This window comes from Leuresthes tenuis, unplaced genomic scaffold, assembly GCF_036924035.1.
Source record: "Leuresthes tenuis unplaced genomic scaffold, fLeuTen1.0.hap1 SCAF_13, whole genome shotgun sequence".
In the NCBI taxonomy this organism is placed as follows: Eukaryota; Metazoa; Chordata; class Actinopteri; order Atheriniformes; family Atherinopsidae; genus Leuresthes; species Leuresthes tenuis.
Window position 1 is genome coordinate 11782067 of NW_027325367.1, and position 27291 is coordinate 11809357.

The 27291-nt window shown below is 41.4% G+C and overlaps 1 protein-coding gene across 3 annotated transcripts in view; it reads left to right on the forward strand.

Moving 5' to 3' along the window:
• wasf1 (WASP family member 1) overlaps window positions 1-26601 on the forward strand; it is a 53045-nt gene extending 26444 nt beyond the window's left edge. Inside the window, exons 4-10 of one of the 3 annotated variants that reach the window (XM_072362329.1) lie at window positions 7527-7680; window positions 12197-12314; window positions 19447-19503; window positions 20368-20531; window positions 22359-22538; window positions 23889-24460; window positions 26026-26601. In XM_072362329.1, coding sequence (XP_072218430.1) covers window positions 7527-7680; window positions 12197-12314; window positions 19447-19503; window positions 20368-20531; window positions 22359-22538; window positions 23889-24460; window positions 26026-26183 — 1403 coding nt within the window. In that variant the 3' untranslated portion in view covers window positions 26184-26601. The remainder of the gene's footprint in view (window positions 1-7526; window positions 7681-12196; window positions 12315-19446; window positions 19504-20367; window positions 20532-22358; window positions 22539-23888; window positions 24461-26025) is intronic. The other 2 variants (XM_072362331.1, XM_072362330.1) reach the window with 2 other exon arrangements.
• The last annotated feature ends 690 nt before the right edge of the window (window positions 26602-27291 follow it).

Consider the following 27291-nt stretch of genomic DNA (forward strand, 5'->3'; position numbering starts at 1 on the left):
GCTGCCATCAAAGTGCCTCAGAAGATTTTAGAAATATAAAATCTTGTCATTTTCTATCCAAATTTTGCCAAAAAAATTAAAGGATTTGGTGTTTTAAAATGTCAGCTGCCTTTTATAGCGTTTTCTTTTATTATTTTTTTTCCATGTCTGAAATCAGGAAATCTGAACTCCTTGTTAGAGCCGAATGAAACGCATGAGGAACTGAGACACGATCACGGAACAGAAAAGAGAAAAGGAGTAATTAAATGCAAATGTGTGTGTGCGCGCGCGTGTGTGTGTGTGACAACAATTTGAACTGATTGCTTTTTTTTCTGCTTTTTTTGACCTCACATGTGTCTGCTGATTATCTCAAAGGACAATTTGTGTAAAAATGAGTCCTGATTCACAGTTAAGTTCTGATCACATTTCCTGATATTTCTAGGTGGTTTTTAGGTGGGTGGTATACATAATTAATAAAAGCAGCCACTGTTGCAGCGTTATTGTACGTAAACGTTCATATCTACTTAAAAATCATATTAACGATTGATTTCATGGACATTAGTTAGATATATATTTTGGTGAATAAATGTCCATAATTAGTTTTATTGCAATCTGTTAAACGACATTCCTGATTAAAGAAAAACAAAACTATACACAGTATTGATCATTGTTGGTCAGTGGGAGAAAAAACCCAACAGATTTTGACATTAATGACTCAATGAACATGGGAAATGTTGAATTACTCAATCATTTGGTTTAAAGAAAGGAAGTCGGAAAGACAAATTTGTCGTCTTGTTGTAATATGAATTAACAGTATATAATCAGATTTAAGCCCTGTATCTTCCTGTGTGCTTCAGTGGCTGCATGTATGTACAGATTAAAAAAGCCAGGGCCATGGTGTCTTGATTTTATTTACACAACGATAAGGACAACAGTGCAGCAGGGAGGTGCTCTGAGGGGGAGACAATACCATCTGGACATCGAGGTGCCTTATCCCAGAAAAAGAAGCCCTGCAGTGTAAACGGCTCTAATGAAACTGTCAGCTTTTTGCCAAGGCGGCGCCATCCATCTCTGTGTCTTTCACCTGTAGGTACTGTTGGTGAGTTATTGACTTGGTCAACATTCACTGTGATCTGTTAAGCTCTGTTCACACTTGGCATTAGCGTGTATCTTGGGTGATCCAATCGAAAGTCGGCAGCTTGAAGTACATTTATGAATGCACCCAAGATGCATTTAAGACATGCTGAAAGCTAAAGGCTTAGACTGCTTTCAAAGAAGTCTGAACTCCTTATGGCCAAATAATATAATATTCACTGATGTAATTTCAAAGTTAATATGTTCTGGGCTGCACTGAAATGCCACCTAAACTGGTGTCATCTGCATAAAAGGAAGCATAAACTCATTTGCGCTGCAGTTATATTAAAGTGGGACAATAGACCCAGTTAGCAGTGTTATCTTTTCTTTGTCCTTTAATTTATAAGGAGGTACATTTAGTGAAAACAAAAACCCATTTGGTCTTTGCAAACCAAAATGATGTAGACTGGCATAATGATTTGCTTCTGAAGCAGGGAAGTGCAATTGAATCACATGTGGTCACTTGGGATGCACACAGAGATTTCTTGTAATGCCAGAAACTGGAGTTGGACTCTGAGCCCCCAAGATGGATGCAACTGCCAGGGGTAATCGGTGACTTCCTTTTGACTTTCAACCAAAACATCTATGATCGATGCAACGATTTCTGTAAATTATGTTCTTAACTACATTTGCAAAGATGACTCCGGCCTGATATAAATAGCAGTGCCTGCCAACCTTATCAGATATGTAACCTGCAGGTTTGCAGGTTAAAGTGCAGGTTTGCAGATGCAGATGCATCTTTTGCAAATGGTAAAGTTACATGTTGTGTTATTAAGCAAAGAAATTTGATATTACCTACAAACAAAATTTAAAATGGAATATTTTCCCTGTATTGTTTTCATTAGTTTATCAACCATGTAAACTTAATTGTTTTTGTTGCCTGAGAACAAACTATCCGTATTTTTACTCTCAAGACCTAAAATTTTAACCTTCTGTCACATTTCTAAATTAAGTGAAATTTTAGTATTCGTCTTGTTATTTATGTATACTCCCTGTACCTCGTAATCATCATTTCTGTTATTACTGTGCCCTGCAGCCTGGTTAGACCACAAATACACTACAGTGGTAAATTTACAGAATTCAGACATGATGTGGACAGACATACTGAGGTGAGCTATGTTTTATCAGTCCAGAGCACAAGATTACTGGGTGGAACACGGTGGAAGAGATGAAAGACATTTGGCTAAAGGTCAGGCAGAGATGTGACACGGAGGGATGAATAGATTGATATACGCAGTGTCTTTGGTGGTCGAGGTCAAAGGGCTTTATCTATCACATGAATTTATATATGTTCAGTCTGACACCTAAAGAGCACACACACACACACACACACACACACACACACTGCGAACATCCCTGACCCTTCAAAAGGTGTCTCCCTAAACTTAGCCTAATAGGCCTCCACTGCTGCTCTCTGCAGATGGCCAACTGCACTCTGCACCGCTCCAGGCTTTACTGTCCTCCCCAGTCCTCTCATCTCTTTGAATGATCTGTGCTCTCCCTTCCTGCATGGATTCTGTTTGTGTGCTGTCAGCCTCCCCCCCCCCATCAACCTGGCCAACCAAACTAATGTCCTGTATCCCCTATTTAATGGCACCGTTACATCACTGTACTGGCTGCAGGCCATTATAGAGAGCCACAAAGCCGCACAAAGGTCCCTCTGGGCTCTACGGTCTTATTATTTTTCCCTCGTTTTCTATTAGTTTGTCCGGGTCTGTTCATTCCTGTACTTATCTGGTATGTGATTTCTACTTTTATTATTTGCGCCTCTCCCAAGGATTATTGACCATTTGGTATTTGCATTTTTCTCAGTTTTTTTTTTCTTTATTGAATTTTACCTTCTTGTTTCCTGTGAACCCTCTATCTCTTTTTTTTTAAATGTATTTAGGGTTTGTCTTACAAGTTCTTTGGCGTTGAAAGTAACTAACTGAAGAAATACACGTATTCATAGCCTTTAAAGATCTATCCTTTTTATTTATCAAATTGTAAAAGGCTTTATCATCTTATTTTCCCCTGTGATCTTGAAAGAATAGATCTTCAAGGTGAGGCATTTGCTTGAAGGTATTTCCAATTTCAAATGATTGAGTTTACAGACGTACGGTTCACACATCCGAGAGATTCTCAGCAGAAACGTATCTCAGGAGATTTCTTTTTCTGACATATACAGACTTAATCTACACATTCCTCCATTTTTCACATACTTTAGTAAAAGGAAGGGTGATTTGAATAAAGGCCCAGTCATTGTCATTCTATATAATACTCTGTGTAGGCGACAAAATTGTTCTTCCACTGCATGAATAGCTATAATTGGAAAAAAAAAAACAGTAAAATGCAGGCAGTAAGCAGTATAAAATGCATTCAAATGCTAGATATTATCATGGTATAGCAAAAAAAATATATATCTTTGAAGCAAATATATTAAAGAAATATTAACATATTAATCTTTGCAAATCAACAAACTGTCTGCTGGACTTCTGTTCCAGTTTTGTCTCAGCTCTTGAGTTGCAGCCTGCCAACTGTCACGCTTTCACTTTTTGAGTTCCCTGATTACACGAAACTGTGTTCATTGTCATTATCAGAGGCATCTCTGTGTTAAAAACAAATGGGCAAGTTGCATAACACTTTATTTCAAGGTTTTCTGTGCAAAGTGAGAGCTTATATTTAAAATTCGAGTCAAGAAGAGGAAAAATGAATGATGGCGGTTAAAAAAAGGTCTGCGATGCAGAAGCAAGACGCGATGGGAAGAGCTGAATCGGAGAGCAAAAAGTGAGTCAGGGTTGCAGGAGGGAAACATTTAGGGCAACATTTACATTGAAGTAAAACTAGGGAGAGAACCATGCCTGCATGCTAAAAGACAGCATGTCCTGTGACTTTTCTTATCTATTATTTCTGTGTGTGTACCAAGACCTACATCCCTATGAGACAGGAGATGAAAAGGGGAAGGGAGGAATAGAATTGAATTTTCCTGAAACTTTCAGGGATGCTGAAGTTGTGTGGGAGCAACAAGAACTTCCTCACCTCTCTGTCGTCAAAGTGTTTTAGCCAGATGGTATCTGTTGAAGTGAAAGATATGAAGGAAAGAGATAAACTATCCAGGACTGGTTTACTGATAAGATGCTTCACATCCTGACATCAGAGGTACGCTGCAGCACCTAGTGCTGCCTGACGCACACACACACCAACACACACACACACACACACAATACATAGGCTTCTTTTTCTTGTTGCATTCCCTACATCCATAACCCAAAACTTAATTATTGCTACTAATCCTGACTTAAATAGCCTGCACCCTGAAATCAAGTCTTAACCCCTCAGACAGCTCACTGAACGTGTTTTACAAGGTGTGAAACTCAGATTGGTCGTCACAAAGATGAAAATACAAGTTCACAAACATAATTGCTATTACTCACTATTATACTCATTTAATCAACGACACGTAAACTCTCATTTTTTTTTTCTCATTAGCTTCGTTTCTTCGCTATATGGATGAATTTGGATGAAATCTGTCGAATGACATTTTGTAATTGGGATGTTAAAGATTGTGTTAAGATATCATCTTAATAGTGTGAGCAGCTGATCCTTTGTGTGTGTGTGTGTGTGAGAGTTTCCTCCTGCATTGTTAAGTGTAGTGTGCTATTCTCAGTGCTTTTTTTTTTTTTTTTTTTTGAGTCGTAAGCCACCTCACTCAGCACTCAAATGCAATCTGGCATAGACTTCTGCGCTGACTCCGTTTTTACACCTACTTGTCACATCATCTGACAGCCCCGCAAAGTACCTCAATTTGTTTGGGCGTCAGCACACTTTGCTTCAAACCTCACCTGCTGGCTGCTCCCGGCCCTGGCAGGGTCACCCGTGTCTAAAATAGTACTCTCCCAGGATGCATTTTGTAAAGTTGTAAGCAGGAGACTGTTGGCATCAGCTCCTTGTGTTACTTCTGACTTTTACTGCGACTCTCCTGTGGAATGGAGACAAAAAAAAAAAGTGAGATGCCTTATTGGGATCACCAAGGCCTTAAATTAAGCCATGACCTCAATCTTCGTGTTCTCACATCTTTATCCGTCACTCTTACTCATATTCTGAACTTAAAAAAGATCTATGCAGTAGTTATGTAGTAGCTTTGTCGACCTGGTTTCACAGAATTGTGTGGAAAAAGCCCAGCTTGTGGTAATGTGTTGAGTGGAACCGCAGAAACGATACCAATGAAAGTGGGGAACATGCTTTGTCGTGGTGGACTATGATGAAATAAATATTTCACCACCTACAGATTGTCTTATGTAAAATTCATCGTTTGCACCAGCCCACAAAGGTGCAATGGGTCCCTCTGTTGCCAACAGTTTAAAACCCAAAACTTTGTAATTACGTGGACTGTGCTCTACACACACACACACACACACACACACACACACACACATACAAAAGACCAGACAAGAGGGCAATAAACAGAGGAACAATAAATACTTGTTTTGAGGAGACAGTTTTCCACCCCTCCACAATGCTTCTCTAAAAGAACACAAAGACTATAGAATGATTAATTGCAAGCATTCATACGGTTTTGAAATTGGGATTTTCCCCAGTAGATGTGATCTCTACTTGCCAAAGTTGTGTTTATAGCATTATGTGCCATGAAATGTTTTACTTCTACATTCTACCTCCACTGGCTCTGACTCCCCACGTTTCTTCCCTCCATCTTTGATGAAACCATGTTGCCTTGTTCCCAAATGAATGTTATCATCAACATAAATTGGATGGCATTTAATCAATGAATGAATCGATGAACAAGAAAGGTAGCTGTTTAATACGTGAGGGCAGTGGATGTAAGTGCAGAGCGCTTATTGAAAAGCAAGCCGTCGTGCTGAGGCGAGCAGCGGATAAAAAGGATCTCGGGCATCAGATAAAGCTGATCACAGGTTTAGTTGTTTAGAGAAACTACAAAGTGTTACTGCCATTTTTAATGTGCACTCTTAAAGTCTTGTAGTTGATCCTAGAACCCGACAAGGAGGCAACAGATGTCTTGTTTTTCCTGAGGTCATTTTTGTCTAACAGAACAGTCAGATGTATCTGATTTTCTTTCCGTGTGTGTGTGTTTTTACTGTCTAAATGGCTGCTGTAGTTCCTCCCTCATGCTGTCTTTTTGAAGCCTAATCCACCCTCAGACTCTGCTCAGGTTGCTGCACTTCTCTCATGGGATGCTAAAGCCTTAGTTTTTTTTCCCTTTTTTTTTTTCTTCTCATACTTTTCCTTTTCATGCCTCTTTTGTGCCGCTCTTTACTTGCACATTTTCATGATGGTTTAATCTCTGATCTTTCTTTTGTCCTCCTTCTTTTCTCTATTTCTTTGTAAGTATTTCTTCAATTGGTTAATTTATTCCAGCTCTCTTCTCCTCCTTGTACACATTTTATTTGATTCGACTTATTATAATGAATATTTCCATGAGCTTTTCTCTGTTATATCCATGCTGTTTTATTGCATCTATGTTCCCGTCTCTTGCCTCCTTACTTTGTCCTGTTGCTTTTCAAACCAGGGCTTTCTGAGAGCGTTAGTGATGATGCTTCAGTGCCTCGGGTGGCTGGTCCTTCTCTCTCCTCTGAGAGGGTATGGAAGTCCAGCCATTATCCAGCTATTTTGCTGCAATGTAGATCATTGGAATGGGCTAGCTGGTCATTAAAGTGGTTCTGTTTATCTCATTTTGTCAAGGCGATGGTTAAGATATAGTTTTCTTCCATTTGTTATGGGTCCTGAGCAGCATCCTTTGGCATGACTATGGTGGCATTGTTTTGTGTATGTTTATTTTTAAATTTTTTTTTTATGTGTGTGATAGAAAGATTACTTCTTAGTCCTCCCTATAAAATGTACCCTTTTGTCACACTCTCATGTATAATTCACATCTAGCTGCAACGTTCTGGATCTCTTTCCAAGACCTTTTGCTCGTCAGATTTAACGTTAGCGTTGGCCTGGTTGTTCTTCCTTCTTCCCTTCACAGCTCCTCTAACCTGCTGTTGTGGAGGCTTCAGCTGTGCTGCATTGATTTTGTTCCATTCTTCTGTTCGATTTCCAGCTCACAACTTATCTCAGTCATCATATGTGGCTTTCCTTAAGGCGAATGTAGATGAACCAGAGAGGACAACAATGTAGAGTTGGCCCAAGGGAGGAGGATTAGCGGATTATAATCGATTTACTACTCTGCAACGTTGATTATGACTCTCTGAGTGATGATGCCAGGGTCAGTTTTGATGATGATGGTGATGAGATGGAACCCGATGGCAATTATTGTGTTCATTAGTGTTGTTTCTTCCGGCCTCACAGCCAGCAGACAAGCACGCATGAGATACTTAACAAAGAACCTTATTTGATATCTACAAGTGCTTACTGCTTCTAATCTTTTTTTTTTCTCTCTCTGTCCACACCCACAGTGTCTCTTCAGGACATTACCATGAGGAAGGCTTTCAGGAGTTCAACTATTCAGGACCAGCAGCTGTTTGACCGCAAGTCTCTGCCCGTCCCACTTCATGAGACCTTCCACACTTGCGAGCAGCCGCCACCCCTCAACATCCTCACACCGTACAGGTCTGAACAAACTTACTGACATCTGTACCTTTTCCCTCCTCGTGCCGCTGACCTTTCCCTGTATTTTTCTAAATGTACTCTGTAGAGAGTGAAAAACATAACCGCACCATATTGCATTGATGGGCACCAAGAGAGACTTGCTGCTGTGCCAACACAAAGCACAGAAATGGGTTTGAATTGTAGCTTTTCTGCAGCTCATTTGGTTGTTTTAAATTCCTGCCTACCTTTTTACAGTAGACCGTGACGCTCACGGTGATGCACCACACAGAGAAGGCATTTTGACCTTGGTTAGCAGTAACCTCGTGGGGGTGGGAGGTTTGTGCGCTTACTCTGATCAAAGCTGTTGGGACTGATCTCTGAGCACACTGTCAATACAACGTCTTTTATTCATCGTGTAGTCTTATCTCATCACTATTCTCACAAACAGTGTCATATTAAACATTATTCTTAAGGGATGAATGAATATTGTGAATTGACAGCGTATAGCTATATCAGCGTATGCTTTTTTTTTTTTCTTTTAGTAGCAACTTAGACTTAACTATGCATTCTGTGGAAGAAAAGATAAATCTGGCTACTTTTACACTGTCGGGCTACTACGAATTAGAGCTATCTTCATGCCAGCACATTCAGGACTTGAAGCTCTGAGCCAGAAACCACTTTGTAATTCAACTGCTGGTACCAGTTTCCCTAAAGGCTAATAGTATTTATTGCATCTTTGTGATGGTCAGATGACCTGTTTTGAAATAGTCACAGAGATGCACAATCAACACACAATGCACAGCAACCACAATTGCATAACTGAAAAAGGTGCGCACACATAGAACCAAGAGCAGAAAAAGAAATGACTCATTCAGACATGTACTGTATATTTCACTGCCCATTACAGGGAAATGAGAAGAAAAAAGCTGCATGTGACTGTATTTAAACTGCACTTGCAATTTGGATCACGTATGGTATACAGATAACAGCAGACACTGGACATCCCTGTAATACAGCATGCTCTGATCGTGTGTTCTGCTGTATCTGGGTCTCTGACTGTCCCTCTTCTGTCAGGAGTGAAACACTTCTGCAATACTGCAACACATCTGCTATTATCAGATCAGAGAACTTTGACACTGATTTGAGGATTGTAGTTCCAAATAAAACAGAATAAAACACACCCGTCTTACAGAGCATGGGTAATTTCTGACCGTGAACGGGGATTTCATGCGTCCTCAAACCAAGGTTTTCATCAAGTGAAAGCTGGAGCTCTATAAATGCAAATGCGTTTGGACAGATGGATGTGAAAGTGTGCAATAATAAACCTGACGTGTAACCGAAAGTAGCATGTGCTGCTGAATAAAATACAAGGCCGATGTCATAACAGACACGTCCTTATCAAGTAGCTCTTCGTTACTGGTAAAAAGAAATGACAAAGAAAAAAAGATAAAAGACCAACAGAAATCAGGCCGTCTCTAAGTTGATTGTGGGGTAGTTATGACAGACATTGCTGATCTGCTTCAGTCCATGAAGTGACCTGACTCCGACACACACCCTGTCTGATAGTACAAATGTGGATAAAGAATTTTAAGGCAGAAGAATTCTTTTCCACAGGTTTTTTTTTCCTGTTTCATTTGGTTCCTGCATACAGAAGAAAACTGTTCGGTGGTTAACAATTGTTATTCTTTCTGCCTTTGAAATAAATGTATTTCAAGGAATACTCCACCTGGCACCAGCAGCACATGCCGCTGTCAACAGATTCAGTCGAATGTGTTAAAAAAAAACTAAAAAAAAACCTTGGCATCAGTATCTGTCAAGCCTTGTACTCGACTCATGAACATTTATTGGGTAGCTCTGATTACATTTACAGAAACCTAATAAGTTGTGGGCAACTCAATTAGCATTTTCTTCATGTCACCGCCCTCTGTTCCACTCTGCCAGCTCTCACACAGTAAAACAGACACAGGGCTGTTTTTTTTTTTCTATTATGATCGTTATGTTGACATTATTGGGTAACCGCAGAGTTTCTTCCCCGACACGCATGGGAATGGACCTGAATAGAATCCCTTGCACAAAACAGAATAAACTCAGTATGTAAAGAGAATGATGGAGCCCTTTATTTTGCAACTACTCTCTTTTCCTCACCTGTATTTCGGTGATATCGCGCCAGCTCACCATCTTGTCCAAAAATGAAAGTTTTTGCAGTTCAGATCAAAAACCAGTTATGTCTGTAAATGTCCACTCTTTAAGCATATTGTATTGCTGTTTTAATGCGTGAACATCAGTGATTTTCAAGTGAAAATTCAGGCAGTTTAGTCGTGCAGGAGGCAGGATGTGATGCAGAAATATTGCAGTGGAATTGCAGATGAGGCTCCTTGTTGAGTTGATACCAGTACGCTTGTATGTGTACATATTCACCTGCATGCAGGTTAGCAGAGAGGTGAACGACTGAGCAGCAGGTACCCGCGCTCGCTTGGAAACAGGCGTGAAAACGCTTTGGAATATTTCCCACTTCGTTCATACATGGTCTCACCCGCTGATGTTCGGGAAATTTTCCGAAGACGCCGAGTGGGAAAAATCTCTTCAAGAAATCCAAAGCGAATGATGTGGACACACGTGTTCACACAACCCACCGCTGCAGAACGTCTCTAGAACATTTCTGGAGCCCACTGTTACCGGAAAGGAAGAGAGCTGGTGTTCTTGTGAAACTCGGCCAAACACTACACGAGTCAAAGTTGTCAGCCAGCGTGAAAACAAAGTCTTTGAGAGTAAGACGGGGAGGAAAGGGAATGAGACCTGCTTCTCACTTGGTGTAGGCCTTAAGTTTGAAAACACACCAACCACATTCTTGTACACCACAGTCTAAACATGCACCTGTCATCTTAAGGGTGTCCATGCTGAGTAGCGTCCCGTTTTCAACCATGGTTCTGAAAATGTGTTTACTGAGATGAACCAATTGTCTCCGACTGAATTAATGCAAAGAGGCATGCAGATGAAAAAAAGTACATACATACAAGCTCTTTTATTTATTTTTTTACTTTTCACCACTTTACTCCTCTTCCAGAGCTGATTTGTTCATGGAATGAATGATTAGGTTTATCACTGATGATGATTTCATTCTTTTGATTAATAATTTAAAATGCGGCCTGCTTTTTAATCCTTTCGGGTGCTATGCTGTTCATTCTCTCCCCACGTTCCCTCTTCAACCAATCTTCTCTTCTTCCCCCCCCCCCCCCCCCCCCCCCCCCCCCACATCACTCGTAAGAGGCTCTCTTGGATGCCTCCCCTCGCTCTTATTTCTCAGCTGCACCCACTGTAGCTCTTTCCCTTATGCAAACACACTCTGAATATATAAAAATACCAAGGCACAGTGTTTTACACAAACTCTTCCATTTCACCTGCAGAGCACCCACAGATACGCTGCAGGAGCTGTCTCTCCACCCTTGCCTCATCTCATTGTTTGAATTATTTTTCTTTCCCTTTGTTGGGTTGCATATCATTAAAATTTCCACTCTTGCCTTTTGAAGATGTGCCTTTTCATCTTTTATGTGCTTGCACTTATTGGCGTCATTGCCAAATAATTGCCTCCCAAGACATGGCCAAAGCTGGCTGAATGCAACTACACACAGATTATAGTTGGAGGCCCCGAATGGCCAGGATACATCACATTTCTTTGTAGTTCTTTTGAATGTCGGAGGCGACCTAAAATGTGCCCTTCAGCCCTGTTCGTAAAAATCTGAGATGGAGTTGGAGAGATGATTTCCATTACCTGCTTGAATTTGAGCAGGCTATTATAAAACAATCCTTTCTTAAAGAACACTTGCTGGCAGCGTTGATCACATTTTGTGGACAACCTGTTGTGCGGCGTAGTTCTGATCCTCAGGATTGTGAAACTGAATTTTTTTGTGATCTACAGTCACCAACAATCTTGGCATCACACTCTTGGCCTGTTTGACACACATTTAATACATTAGATGCTTCTTATTAAAATACTATTTTGTACTAAAATTTCTACAGCAATATTTATTCTTTAAAGTCTAAATAATTTCTCAAGTTTTTTTTTTTTTTTACACTAATGAAACGTAAAGCTGAATATATTTTAAACAACTAACGAGAGAAAAGAAACCAGCAGGGCAGTTCAGGCACACGCCATTTTGATGCGAAATGACATTTCCAGACATGTTTGGGCTTGATAATTTCCTCATCAACAGAGACCATATTATTGTGATAACTGCCTGCATCCGTTTGAGTTCTCTTTTTTTGTTTCCCTGCCTGTTATCACGGCCGTGTTCTCTCCCCAGTGACCACTCGCCACAGAGAAGAGGCTTCTGTAATGTCAACGAGCAGTAAAGAGAGAAAAAGAGGCTTAAGTGGAAATTAACGATAACCCCACCTTTCCTGTTATTCATGACGAATTGTAAAATGTTCTGATTTGTCGAGTGAACGCAAACAAAGACGGGCAAGAGCAGGAGTCAACAGACGTTAGTTTCCTCTCATCCTTTACGTTCCATTTCTCTGTATTTTTCAAATTCTGCAGGGACGATGGGAAGGAATGTCTAAAGTTTTATACCAATCCATCATACTTCTTTGACCTGTGGAGGGAAAAGATGCTGCAGGACACAGAAGACAAGAGGAAGGAGAGGCGGAAGCAGAAGGTAAGTCTAGAGGGCCCCGGGTGTGCACGTTTTATTTATTTATTTCTTCTTCGTGCAGCAGTTTGAGGACTGCAGGTTTGTTTCTAAGCTGCTGAGATAGATTGAAGAGTTTGTGATGAGTAGAGAGTTTAGAGAGCAGGAACAGTGAAGTGAGAGTGAAGGGACTTCCTGTATTTTCCACAGGTACAGACTGACGTGTCCTACATGAATTAACTGACAGGATGACTAATAGATTCACAGGCTTGGCTTCAGACCATGTAGCCCATTGCATTAATGAGTCACCACTCATAGATAAATCAACTCTTCCCTCAGTCAACCCTTGTAGTTATTATTTGTGTGTTCATTACATCTAATTAATGGGAGCATCTGCTCCTCACGGTGCATCTGCCTCTGCAGAGACACACGTACACACACTCAAACACGTGGCCACATCTGAAGAAAGCCCCTCTTCCTCATCAAGTGCAGGGCTGTGGTCCCCTACTCAAGACCGAGGGGTTTCCCACCCTCGGCACCAGGAGCTCTAATCAACACCAGCTTGTGTTTCGCTGCGTGGGAAGAAGCTCCCCATTTTTCCCTCTCGCAGTCAATCAAAACTTATTACAGTCATGTCAGTGAGGAATAAAAAGAGTAATTTTCCACTGAGGGTTTATGTGAATGCAGAGGATATAATTGGTTGGTTATGAGGTTTTTAATGATTGTGGGAAAGGCGCAGGATGGACAAGTTTCCAAAACTGAGAGGGTCGAGGGTAAATGCGACCGTGTTTGTTAGTTTAGCATTGATCAGCTCATTATATCTTGGCCATGATAATATTGTTTCAACCCAGAAAATGAAATAGAAAGGTAATTTGTTACAGTAACCGGACCTCATGTGCTTCCAAGGGCTAGGTTGATGTGGCTGTTTGTAGCAAAAGCGCGTTCCACTGATTTCATTCTAATTAAAGCCCCGGGTGGGTTGAGCTTGTAAAGCCATGTTCATTTCCCTTTTCACCACACTGGCAGGCAGACAGACCCCATGGAAAGGCCTGGAAGACATTCACAGGGAGAGCAGGATAGATTAAGAATTACACAGACATATTTGTTGGTTTGCGTAACCATCATGGTGGATAAATGGTCTGAGTCAGGATCAGTGCAGACACTGCGGAGAAGTTGTGTGTGTGTCTGTGGAAAGCGAGCAGAATTACTCAGAGAAAGGCTTAAGGATAGAAAGTAGAGCGATGTGCGCCCTGTCACACAGTACAATGCACAAACAGGTTTGTTTGAAAATTGGGGTGTAAATCTTCACACTTGATTGCTTAGTTCTTTGAGTGGTTCTGTCGCATCATCTTAATGCGCCTCTCAGTCATAGTGCTCTGTGTGTGTCTGCGTGGCTGTAATTACGTGTCCTTTTGTATTCCACCTCATTATTTCACCAGAAGACTCAGAAGATTGCAGATTGTTTCCATTTCATCATTTTGCTCCTCGAATTTCGTGTATCTGTTAACACAACAACAACAACTGCTTCTCCAATCTTGATTTGGACAGACACACGGGGGACGTAGATGCACACACAAATGCTTAAAGAGATCTAATGCACCATGATGTGCCATGCAGACGCAGTGCCAGGGACTTGACATGTCTCGTCACCTGTCACTCGGTGTCTGTCATTCATTCTTTACTCCCACTTCCTCTTTTTTTCCTCTCGTATTTATTTTTCTTGCAGCTTAAAATGGTCAGCTACATCTGGCTCAGGCAGTCTTTCTGAGCACCTAACATTTTAACAGAAAACATCTCTCTTAGGAATTTTGACACTAAAGTATGCCCACATTCTTAGAGCAGAATACCACAGAAAGTCAATGAATGTGATATCATTGCCCTACCATATTACAACACATAGTGATCTGTTTTTATTATGAATGTTAGATATTCAGACCTGTACAAACACTCACTCCTTACCTACCGGAAGTCCAATCTGCATTCGACAGTTAAGTCTACATAGAAAACATCAATCTAATACAGATCTAATTCACTGACCCGAGATCAGTGCTGCCTTTCACTTAGGAGCAAAGCAGACCAATTTCAGCTGAGGTGTCAGGTCAAAAATCATCTATTTTCATTTGAGATCAGAGATTGGTGGATGAGATCAGTGTGTTAAGTGGCAACAAAGGCGTTCCTTTTGGACAGTTAACCTGGAGTAATCAGAACCTGAAACAAATTTTTTGCTTAAACTGGCAAATCTCTCAATTAAACTTAATTTATTTATTGATTTATTGTAATCAGTGTGGATGTGAGCAGAAAATGGAGCTTCTTGAAAATATGAAAACGCAAAAAATGTTTCCTTAAGGTGTGAAATGAAGATGGAAGAGAGAAAAAGACCACCTAATATTTAAAGCATAATTTCATGAATAGTCAGTGTGTGAAATGTTGAAGAAATCATTAAAGATAATAGCCCAGAAACTGCAGGATTGTTTAAGAGAGGCCACATTTACCAGAAATCTCATATAATGATGAGATCTGGAAACTAACAAAGCAAGACTGCCACTTGAAATATTTTCATTTACAGCAATCCAAGACTTATTTAATCACCAGCAATTTTCTTACACAACTGCAAGACTAATAGTGAGTTTAAAATCAGATTTAACACACTGTTGCTCTCTGACACCAACAGTTAGGCACCAGTGATAAATGAGAGGAGCACAGAAAGCTGCAGTGTCCCAATCTTGTTAGCTCCTGTGCTGGCCTCAGTGGATTTGCAGGAGACTGTGTGCTGAGCCAGTCAGAGGAAAGACTCTGTGACTGGGAAGGTCCCAGGGATGGAGTTAGAAAATAATCGTTGGAGAGGAAGTTGGCAAGCACAGGAGGAGGAAAATGTTGCTGCCTCTCCTTGAGATCAGTGAGTCTAAGATTTATTTAGCGCTCTCTCAAGCGTCAGGATCCCCTACGGAGAATTCTCTCCGATTCCTGTCTCATTATAGCACTGAGAGACCCTCCTACAGGAATACACTGACATTCAGAGTTTAGCCTATTTTCTCCTCTGTAAATACTTAAACAAAAGAGGCAAGGATGTTGTGTGATATTGGCCAAGTGTTGATTTAAAAAGTGTGGTGTTTTTTTTTTTTTTTTTTTGCCAGTTGCTCATTAATGCCAGTGGAGGCCAATCGTTGCACGCTAATGAGCTATTTTGACTGGCCCACTTTAAAATGTTCTCCTTGTTACGGCTTAATGCATAGAGAAGAATGACTCACCTCTGACACTCCTAAAGCGTTAAAGGATTAACGGGGGGGGGGGGTTCAGAAGAAGAAGAGGAAGTAGTCCAGTTGCCCTTAACCGAACTCTTAGGATTACCATGACCTGGAATCTACACCAACATGTCCAAGAAATTTGTTGGAGAAAATATCAAAGCAAAAAGTTGGTGTGAATCCCAGCATTAAAAACGTATTGAATTGAAAGTATTGAACACTCCATATGCAGAGTCAATATTGCTCAGACAAGGTGTCATTAAGTGCACTGCAGTCATATTTACAAAAATCCTTCTCTTCCTGCTACACATGTTCATTACTTCAGCACCCTAACTTAACAACAGAGTTACTGCTTGCACCAGCAAACTCTGGCTACTGTTTGAGGATTGATTCCAGTCTAACAGACTGAAAGAAGAATGATTTATATGATTTAGAATATAGCTAAACACCTTACTGAAGCAGATATAGAAGTGAATAGCACAATAAGCCACACATGATGAGAAAATGTAGGATTCAACAGTCGTAAACGTCACACGGGGGATATTTCAACAGCTCTACACCTTGTCCAGCTGCTGTGGGAGCTGTTGCAAGGTGTTCAGTTCTGCTAAAAGGGGAGAGCCAAAACAGTTGTTTGAAAACCTGTTTCAGCTGTCTGTCTTCTTATTGGCTCAGTGTGACAAAATTATACTCAAGCATTGCAGTCGGTGCATTTTCGGTATTGCTGCCCATAGACCGAGATGTTATGATGGTTTTAATGTTTCAATAGTAACTAAAACAATAGTGATAATGCCATAGAATTCTTCATCGTGGCTGGAATAAGATAAATAATGTTAAATACTGCTTTAGGACCGCTCTTCGTCTGTCTTCTCTCCTGTCAGCTTTTTGCTTTTCGCTCTTTTCTGAATCCTGCTCTTTATCTAACTCTGTGCAGCTGGAAATGCCTTATCTTGTGTGTCCCAAGAGCCTTATAAGAGCCCTTTCCGAAACCCCTCCTCCCTTCCTTACTCCCCCTGAGGTAAGAACCTTCTACTCTCCCCTCTCCGTCAGAGCATCTGCTCCCAGTGCAGCAGCCTGCAGCCCTCACTCCTCCTGCCTCCGCACTTTCCACTCACTCATCCGGTTTTCTCCGGGTAGACGAGCTGCCAACTTTCAGCCCCTTACTAACAACCCCGTCAGCACACCTGCATCCCAGTTCTTCCTTCAGGATAAAGCCTTCCAGTCCTTGACACTGATTACTTTTTGGGAGTAATTTCCCTGCAAGTTGTAAACATAATCAAGGCTCGGCATGCAGACAGCTGCTATCCAAACGAACTGCGAGTCAGCTCATTAGTTTTACTTGAAAGATAACGCAGCTGATACGGTTTTGTTACTAGACAAAGCTGTATCAACTGTGCCATTGTCTGTATAAAAGTTTGTTGCTCGAAAGTCAAAGTATGTCCTAAACTCACTGCAACAATGAAATCTCAACCCAACCTGAAATAATGTGTTTTCGTTCCTAAATTTAGAGTAAACTATCAGTAAAGCTTCGTATTTCTAAGATGTGATTCTGTTGAAATAAGGAATTTGGGATCCAGCCATTTACTACAAAACTTTACTAACATTAAGATATCTCAGACTGCAGTTTTGACTAATCCGCACATTGCTTTTGTTTTTTGTTTTTTTTTCAGCTCTTTGGTCAAACGTTAATACTAATATCCTCTCCTTGGATTGTAGTTGTGGGAATGAACTACAGATACTAAAACACAGATACACAAATTATAGACGGACATTTGTTATTCTGATACCATTATTAGATATTCGATTTATGGTGATGTAGGATATCAGTAACTGTACATCCAGTATTTTTTTTTTTTTTTTTTTTAGATGAACTGTCAAAATAGTCTTTATTAGAAATAGCAGTACCTCTTATTGGTCTGCCCAACCCAAATCTAACAGATCAGCAGCACTACTGTTACTGTATGTGTTGTTTGAGTGGATTGTGTTATCGTCAGCAGTGGGGGGGTGGTCCAGTGGCTGAATGCCTCTACAGGCCTCCCTTATGGGGTTATGTAGCTCCAATTCTGCTGAGTCTGTCACACTAAACATGAGCAGAAAACCAACCAGACGCATGATAATACACACCTGCGGTGGGTATGCCCATCTACGTGTAGGCACACAGACAAACACTCACACAGCAGGGCTTTCTGCGCCAGCACCAGTCCGTTCAGATGAAAGATGATGGATTAGCACAGCCATGCAGCTCAATGAAAGTAGCTACATTCATAACCAATGTGACAAACGCAGAAAAGCGCGATTTCTCAATTTCGCTCATGTACACACACTTCCCTCGCTTGTTTACCCCTTCATTTCCTGTCACAAAGACTTGTTGTCACATTCGTTGCATCATTCAAACCTCCACTCTGATTGCTCTTATTGGATCAAATCCCTTTTAAAAGTCACATTTGTTGTTACAACACTGATGCAACTATCCTTTCAGGGAGTCAGAGGTTAATTTTTATGGCTAGGTTTTCATGACTCAGCGCCATCCTGGAACTGATAGAATATTCCTGATACGTGATATATAGTTGACATGTGTTCGAAGAGAGTTTAAGGCGATGCGCATGTGTGAATGTGTGTGTTCTTGTGTGTTTGAGCATGGAGGTCTCCCCACAGCCAATGGGGCCTATCAGGGGGACAATGGGCCGTTATGAATCAGAAGCTAATCAATGTGCATTAGCATGAGGATTTATTGCTGCGCTCGCTCTTTGCGGCCCGGCCGCAGCAGTGGACGGGAAAGTCAACATCATTTAGCCACACCACAGGAAATGCTGTCCACAACTGACGTTGTGTTGAATCAGCCGCCATGTTTTATTTCAAGACCAGCAAACACACAGTTATTGAATAAGAAGGCTAGGTCACCCTACAGGACTCATGTGACATTAAGAAAAGATTAGCGCCAGTGTTGCAGGCATAGAATTCTTGAAATAATTTGAATGGCTAGAAGACCCCTCTCCCTAAAGAAAAGCGGGGGGGGGGGGGGGGGGGGCAAGCAGAGGAAGGTCTTGGAGCATGATATTAGCTCTTCATCTGCATGTTTTATTGTAAAACAAATTGAAAACAACAAGCCACGAAGTTGACAGGTTCTTAGTCGGTTTCTCATATAGCATCCTGCTTCTGCAAATACAGTTAATGAGTGTTAAGAGACAGACTGCTCATCTTTGTCTTTCCACAGGATCTACTGATAATAAGACAATAAAAGGATAAATCAGCTTTATCTGTAAAATGTTTCAGGAATGTTTTTTTTTCTTAGTTAAATTGTGAATAAGCCTGATATTTTTCAACATAAATGCATATAGTGGTAGGTAATTTAGCTTGATTAAAGACTGTAAGGTGTTTAATACTGTATGTGTATCTACGTAGCACATGTGCCTTCATCATATTCTTCTTCTTCTTTTGCAATAACCTGCCATCCTCTTTTGAGTTGACCAGCGCATGTGTGTGCATTTGTTTTGCATGTCGGTCTTCAGTGTGTGCTGTAGCTCTGAAAAGTTTCCCTCTCGTGCAGAATCCCACTTTTCTCGTTTGTCCTCCCATTCCAGGGTGCTCTTTTCCTTTCTACCTCAGTCCTCTTTCTGTTTGGGATGACGCTAGGCTCTGTTATTCCTGTGTGTGTGTGTGTGTGTGTGTGGGACTGTGTGCCGTAGCGTCCTTACCTGCATTGTGACGTCGCTCATGCTGTCATTTTGTGTTTAACAGCGTTTTTCTTTTCCCCTCTTTCCCTTTTGTCTCTCTTGCTCTCGCCACCCCCTCTGTTTTTGTCCCTGTTGACTGTGTGCAGCGGTGTTGTGCTCATTGCTGTGCCGTATTGAGTTTTGTTTTTGAACCCCCACCCCTCACCCCTGGTGCTTCTCTTGTGGTTTTTGTTTTTGTTCTTGTAGTTGCAGGACCCCCGCATGTATGATCAGGTCTATAGGTACTTAGACCTTCCAGGGCAGGTATGTGAAAAAACAGTGACTATTTTTAAAATATTTCTGCTTCAGCAGCTCTCTGCTCAGTTTCTTTACAACTCTGTTTGTGTCAAGTCAGTCATGCTGAAGTCTGAGAGGCAGGGAGTGCTGAGAATTTGACCGATATGAATATAACTGCATCTGTTGCCCTCTTTACTAACTTCGGTGCTTTAGTCATCAAATATATACATGTACAACAATTTGAATTGGTCAGTGAATGAGCACTCCCCGTTCTCAAGCTTGTAAGGTACAAAATTTCCTTTCCTTTATACAGCTTCTCCATAACTTTGTGTGTGATTTGCAAAGAGCTAAATCTATACTCTTCCAAGTTAAAGGAAACCCAGCAGGGAGTTCATGGGCGACAAAAATCTGAGATGTGTTTGTTTAGCTCAACTAATTATGTGCATAAGTTAAGTAAAATCAGGTGTGTTTAGCAGAATTTAGTTTCAGGAAAGAGTGTCATGTCTGAAGGGACACCTTCTGCTTACATTTTTTTTAATTTCGTGGTGGTGGGGATCGTGTCTGTGTGAATACGCTTAAAATACTTCTTTCTTTACTTGTGTCTCTATTTGAATTAACACATTCAAGTGCAAATCTCAAGTTTACCTGTTCTGATAGTCTGTAACAGCTCCTTTTTTTTTTTTTTCTGGAGAATAAAATAATCTACTTGCCAGCTAACCTGTTATCTTGTCTCCCTCTCGTGTCTTTTTATTACGGTCTTTCTCCTCATTCTAACATCATCTGTTGTGCGTTTGCCCTCCGTGTGTTTCTCACCATCTCTGTGTCTTTCCCTGAACCATTTCATCCCATCCCATCATCTCTTTCTGCCCTTCATCACCGGCCCCACAACAGCTGAAAGCAATCGACCGTCCACCGGAGCCAGAGAAAGTACCACGGGCGCCTCACGATCGGAAGAAAGAGTGGCAGAAACTGGCACTGGGCGCAGAGCTTGCCCAGGACATACCAGAAGACAAACACAGAGAGGCAAACGGATCTGCCGGTTACCACGACAACAGGTAAGGGAGTCTGATTCCACCTCTAGAAGTTCCTAAGCAGCTGTCAAATGGAGGGAATAAAATGAGCACACAACCATGTGGACATAAATACAGAATGTTTAACTTATTCTACACTAAACTAGACTTTAAAAATTCTGATTGGACAAACTGATTTGTCAGCAGGATGTAATCACTCAGACCAACAACGACAAACTGTGCCCAGTTTACACGGAATTGGTTCTTTGAATTTACACTTAACTGCCACTGAAGACGAGCAGCCACAACAGGAGTGATTAAGGTGCTTCAAAGTAATGATTGTACTTTGTGCCTCAAAGCTCCAGAGCCTCTCGTGTTCAGTAATGTCCCTGCCAGTCAGGGTAAGTAATATGAGAAGAGCTGATGCAAATTGGTGGAGTTCTTGGTACCGCAAACACCTGACAGAAAATCTTTACTGCAATGATGAGGATGGATTTCATGAAAATGGGTACCATTGTGTGCCTGATTTTAGATGGTTCTGAATGGATTATTCTTTTTATTCTATGTTATTGACATATACCCACAGTGCCAGTGAAGGGCAGACTCGCCCAGTCTATGAGAGCATCGAGTTTGTGACACTGTGGCACTGGACATAAAAAAAAACCAAAAACGTTTCAAATCAAAACCCGCGTGCAGCACGACCGTGTCCTGTTAAACAGATGAGACTCACACCGTGGCAGAGATAAGACATTCTTAACATGATGGAACATTAACGAGTTAGAATATGTTTCTCAAAATGTAAAATAAATGTGTAAATTGCAACTTTTCAAAATACCTCCCGATGTGCCAGGGTTAGATACGCAAATCATGCAAAAAAATTATGCAAAACCACGAGAACGCCTTTTCATGCACACAACTTGGTTGTCTGTAAGGGAAGAATGCATACACACATTGCTGGAGCCGTTAAGCTAATGGAGATAATGATTAAAAGAAGAGAGAAATGAGAATTTAGTGACCCTTATTGTAATAGACTTTATTTTTGTTTATAATATACTAATTATGGTGCTATAGATAAATGCAGTGGCGCATCACAGTTATGCTCTGACGTGGTTGGAGGACCTTGCTGACGTAGTCTTCATAGGGCCGGTCGTGTTGAGTCTGCTGTTGCCGTCTTTGTGTGGGCTGATGATGCTGCTCTGTCTTGTTTGTTATGCAACCATTTCTTTTGTACCTCTGCAAGACCCTTTGCTCTGACTTTACATCTGTTGATAGTGCTTCTTCTTTTGACACCACATTCATTGTCATGTCTTTTTTTTAGTTTTCTTTATATTCAGATGACTAGGTAGTGGAGTGTGCGCACTAGAGTTGGGCAATCAGGCTCTCGAGCCGAGTTTCATGATTGAGATTAATAAACAAGTTCTTTTGCATCTGGTCTGTAATATGTTGGAGGGTTATGTTATCTCTCTTTAACCAATAATACAGACAGTTTTGAGCAGCTATTCAAGCACAGAAGTGATTAGATGATTTATGAAAACATTTTTGAAGTTATTTTCGTACATATTTTTGATTTAGAATAAAATATAAAATAGTGTAAAAATTCAAACAGATGCGAATAGAACTCTGATTTATATATTTAGTTTATAGGTTTTGTCTGTCACATTGGTTCCAAACATGGTGGTGTGGAAAACCCAGTTCTGCCGCCCAAATATGTACATACTTTTATCCTTTTTCTGACTCCTACAACATGACTTCAGCAGATCTTTGATGTGCGATTCGAGTCCTGACTTTACCCATGTTAAAGTTACCGCAGAAACATGAACCCAAGCCAGAGTCGCTTAATGGCAAGTGATAAAGATCTTCGTCTCCGCTCAGGGCTCCCTTGTACATGGAGCATTTGGACGGGCCATTCTCGCTGGCAGCACTGCCCTACAGCCAGATGAACGAGCTGCTGAACCGCACCGGGGACAGAATGTATTCCCGACCCCACGACCCTCCGCCGCCGCCACCTCCCATGCACCCACTGGGAGAGATCAAGCCACCCTCTGTGATCAGGTGGGGTACGACACATGACCTAAGATTTAACAAGCGCTCAGGCATAAAAACTACAATTCTATCCATTCTCTTTGCATTTCTCATCTGTGCCATATAAGTACTTTTATTTCCCATTTGGTTAGGATCTTTTGCTGTTAGAACAGACCAGAAAAGGACAGGGAAAGCGAGATCGAGTGGTGGATTTTGTGAGCCAAAGATTTGAAAAGGAAAAAAGGCTTTGAGAAGGGCAGGATCAATAGCGTATCAAGGCCACTGAGCATATCACAGGCTGTTTTTCAGCTGCTTGCATGTTCTGCTGTTGAGTGGTAAGAGAGATCAGAGGGAATGATTAAGGCAACACCAGAGAAATCTAATTGATATTTTCTACATTTATTTTTTGTTGTTGACCTTGAAGCCATCATCCCCTTTTACTTTCGGTCACTTCTCGTCTCCGTCAGTTTTATTTACCTTTCTGTCTTCATCTCACCTTTAGCTCTCTCTTCTTTTTTGATTAGTAGCAGCCATTGTTCTCCTCATTTTCTCACTTCACCCTCCTCCCAAAAACTGCACTTGCCATTAAATGCAGAGAATTGAGGAGATATCATTACATACACGGGCTGAAGTGCGCTTACAGGAAATACACCACACTTTAACCCCCCCCCCCCGTCTCTGCCTGTCACTGCGCTTTCTCTCTGCAGTGAAATTTTCTCCGGAGGAGGAAACGTTATTGTGAGCATGTCGGCCTTTATGTTGCAGTGTCCTAGTTAGTGGCTATTTTTACCCTCACGGCTACAGTGTCCAACGTTGTTGAGATTCTGTCTTAAAGGTGCGAATTACAGTAGAGTTTAAACTCTGACAGTCATTCCTGATACGCAGCTTTCCTTAACCGCTCATGTGCCCACGTCCCTGAGTGAAAACTTTCCCCCAACTTATGAAACATCGCGATTTCAAAAAGCTGCCGCCGGCAGCATATCTTTCACCAGTCCCTGCAGCTCAGTTGGTGTTGAACGTCTTGTCTTTTTTTTTTTTTTCACACTAGCGTGTTGTCTTCCGCTTCCTCAGAAACCTCATTATCAAACTTTTGGTTTTCACACGACACATAAGCAGCTGGAAGTTTTTTTTTTTTTTTTATATCCAAACAATGGGTGCTTGAAGATTTAATCAGCTTGTTAGCTAATTAAGAGGATGTTGATGCCATCAGTTGACTGAAAACTGACTTTTTCCAGCCACCTCATTTTGAAACAAGAATTTTGAGAGTTACATACATTATGTTGTATGAAAAGAGGGAGGCTGAAGGTGGATCTCGTGTATTGTTTTACTGTGAAGAAAAATAATTGTAATGGAATTATAATGTCTTCATGCTCCCTCCAGCTCCAGTTCAGGTTTTTCCGACAGCAGACCTCAGTCCCCGGCCAGGACAGCAGGCCTCAACTCCAGCACTCCTCCTCCACCACCTCCTCCACTTCCTCCTCCTCCGCCGCCCTTACCCTCCACAGGCCTGCGGGGCACCCCTCCGCCTCCCATTCCTCCTTTACCTATCCAGCAGCAGCCTCCGGCCATCCCGCCTCCTCCTGCTCCACTCCAGATTGCCCCGGGAGTGCTCCACCCAGCCCCACCGCCCATAGCGCCTCCCCTCCACTCCATATCTCCGGCCCGTCTGCAGCACGTCCTGGAAAAGGGCCAATCTTCAGGCTTGGGGACTCAGTCGGATGGCACCATCCTGCCTCCTCCCCCACCACCACCTCCTCTGCCTCTCGTTGGCGCACGGAGTTCATCGCCCTGTCCATCAGGCCCTCCACCTGTGCCAGCTTTCCCTTCAGCAGGAGCCATGGCCTCCCCGCCACCCCACACCATGCACGATGTGGGGACCAAGAGGCACCATCCAGCCAACTTGCCGCCCATCAGCGATGCACGCAGTGTCCTGTTGGAGGCTATCAGAAAAGGTGACATGCGGTTTATAAGAAAAATGTTCAAATTAATCTTCTAAGTCGTGATTGTCTCAAAAATCTGAGGAATTTTCTGTTTTTGTCATCCATTTTATTTAATAATATTCTAATTTAAGATTTTTCAATAGTAACTTGAATATGGGAAAAAAGTTTAAGTATTCCCATCCAAACTGGAGATAAGGTTGTTAAAATCACAGCTTTTTAAAATGTAGAAATTGTCTTCAGGTTTCTTTTTGCCATTTTTAGTCCTCGATCTTCAACAGAGAAAAAATTTTCATCTGAGAAGGGAGGCAGTAAAAGCATCTCTCCTAAGACGATTTTGGATCTTTCTGCCTTTAGTTTTAGCTTTAGGCCCATTGTTCTGTCCCAATTTGTACATCCTTAGGTCCTCTCCTCATGTCTTCCCATAGCGTCTCCGTCCTTCACACCAGCGATGCGAGCATAGTAAGTGAGGACAGAAGCGAAGGACGAGTCTGACTGACAGAAATTTGACCAAATGAGACATCCTTGCTGTGGAGTTGTGAAACCGTTAAATATAGCCCTTTACAGACATGAGATATGCAACATTAATGGCCTCAGTCAGTATGTTAAAGTGTTGGCATCAAGTCGATCACACATCTGTCACTATTCCGTTAATGTTTCTCACCCTTTATTTAACCATGAAAGTGATGGAAAGGCGTGTGGGAGATATTTGAAATTCATACGGACTGAACAGTGCACAGATTACACAGGCTATGGCTATAATGTGCAAAATAATACTCTTCTTTTAGTTGTCTTTTAGCCATGATAATTAATTCCAGGTTATCAGAGAGGAGACATGTTTCATAGGTAATGATGCCTGCTCTGGATCAAAGACAGCTGTTTCAGAAGTGGTCTAATCTGGCTTTCATATTATTTAACGTTTACAGCTTGTGGTGGACCATCTGTATTCTGAAGTCTTGTGTTTTATTTTTTTAGCTAGACTTGGATAGTGATATTACCATATCCTGGAGAGTGTTCTTTAGTGGACTGGATATTGTCTTTACCAGTGTGTCTTTACCATGAAAAAGCCTCTTGTGGTCATCCACCACCAATGTCCTCCATGAAAAATGGCCTTTTTAAACCGATGAGCTCACTAGCGCATCTCTTAGTATGTACCAAACTGCTGATTTATCCACTCCTAACAGCCTCTTCATCTATTTTATGGTTTGTTTTAGTTCTGTAGCCTAATGCAAATGCCTCGAGTGCTCTGAAAGCGCTTTTCAGCGGTGGGTCATGGAGTCACAAGAAACAGCCTCCACACTTGTAATCAACACCAGGCCTTTTACTTTAACTTATTTAAGAATATGTAAGAGTTGTAATTTCTAAACTCTCCCGTCAGTGTGGATTATAACGTTCTCAAAGTAAGAGCCTGTACTCTAAGCCCATATTCATCGTAAGAGATTTGAAATCTTGTCTTTTTTAGCAGCTAAAATAGCAAATGTAACAGCATTATCCAAATATTTGTGGACCTAATTGTATATTAAGTATCTGATTATGTAATATAGCTAATGATTAAGTTGGTTCTCATTTCCCTGCTATAGGCATACAGCTGCGAAAAGTGGAGGAGCAGCGAGAACAAGAGGCTAAACATGAGCGAGTCGGGAATGATGTGGCCACCATTCTCTCACGCCGCATTGCCGTTGAGTACTCGGACTCCGAGGATGAGTCCGAGTTCGACGAAGGAGACTGGATGGAATGATGGCGGCTGGGTAAAAAGGGAGAGCAGCGTTGGCGGCAGAGGACAAACACGGTCAGGTGCCCATCCCTCCACCAGCACCACACCCCCTGCACTCCAAACCTCGCCATCGAAGAAGAGGAGCATTGTTGTTGCCCACTTTTCCTCAGTCGAGCGTTCTTTTTTTTTTTTCTTTTTTTTCTCGTCATATCTCTGTCTCGTTGTGGTTTGTGTTGGGCGGAGAGTCTCCAACGTCCAGCCTCGTCGGTCTGTCTATGGTGTTCCGAGAGAAGTTTCTCACTCATTCTTTTCAGCACTGCCACACAACTTTTATTCTTCTGGATTTCTTGAGATGAAATCCCATGTTTACCGTTATACATGAAAATAACTTTTTGGCAAGCCACTTGATTTAGTTTCTTATCTGTACGTTGATGATGTTGTTGTTTTAAAAAAAAAAAAAAAAAAAGGAAAAAAAACTCAAAAGAAGGAAATATGAAGACAGGCTGCATTTATCTTTAGTTCTCCATCATAGTTTTGCCACCTGGTGGCTCAAAATGGCATTGAGTGAATGCTGTTCTCTTTTCTTTTTTTTTTTTTATTTACATCGTATTTTTGGAAAAACAATAAAAACATTTACAGTTTTGGCAGGCCAGTAGTTTTCCAATACTGAGCTCTACATGAAAAGTTTGAGCACCAGCTGGGGTGTGTTTTGTTTCCATTGTTATCTGGACTGACTATTCCACTAAGAATGAGCAACTGATTGTGTTGTCTTGTGATGATTTTTATATGGCTGAAATGAAGATCGGGGGGGGAGCGTATAGTTGCTTTGACCACGTGTGTACATATCCATCCACTTACCTTAACCCCAGGGAAACGTATACCAAGAGATTACATTTTTCTGTCTTGCCAGGTTCAGTGGAGCCGCTTCTGCCCACGATGACATTAGGAAATGTCCGAAAGAAACACTAAGCCATTGATTATTTTAATTTTTTAGGATACTCGGCTTCCATAATTTTTTTTCTAGCCACAAAATGTAAATGATTTGAAGCTGTAGATGTACATCAAAACTCCTGCCTCTCTTTTTGTTTCTGATAAATATTAAGTGTTCAGAGGAACATGACCGGCACCAGGT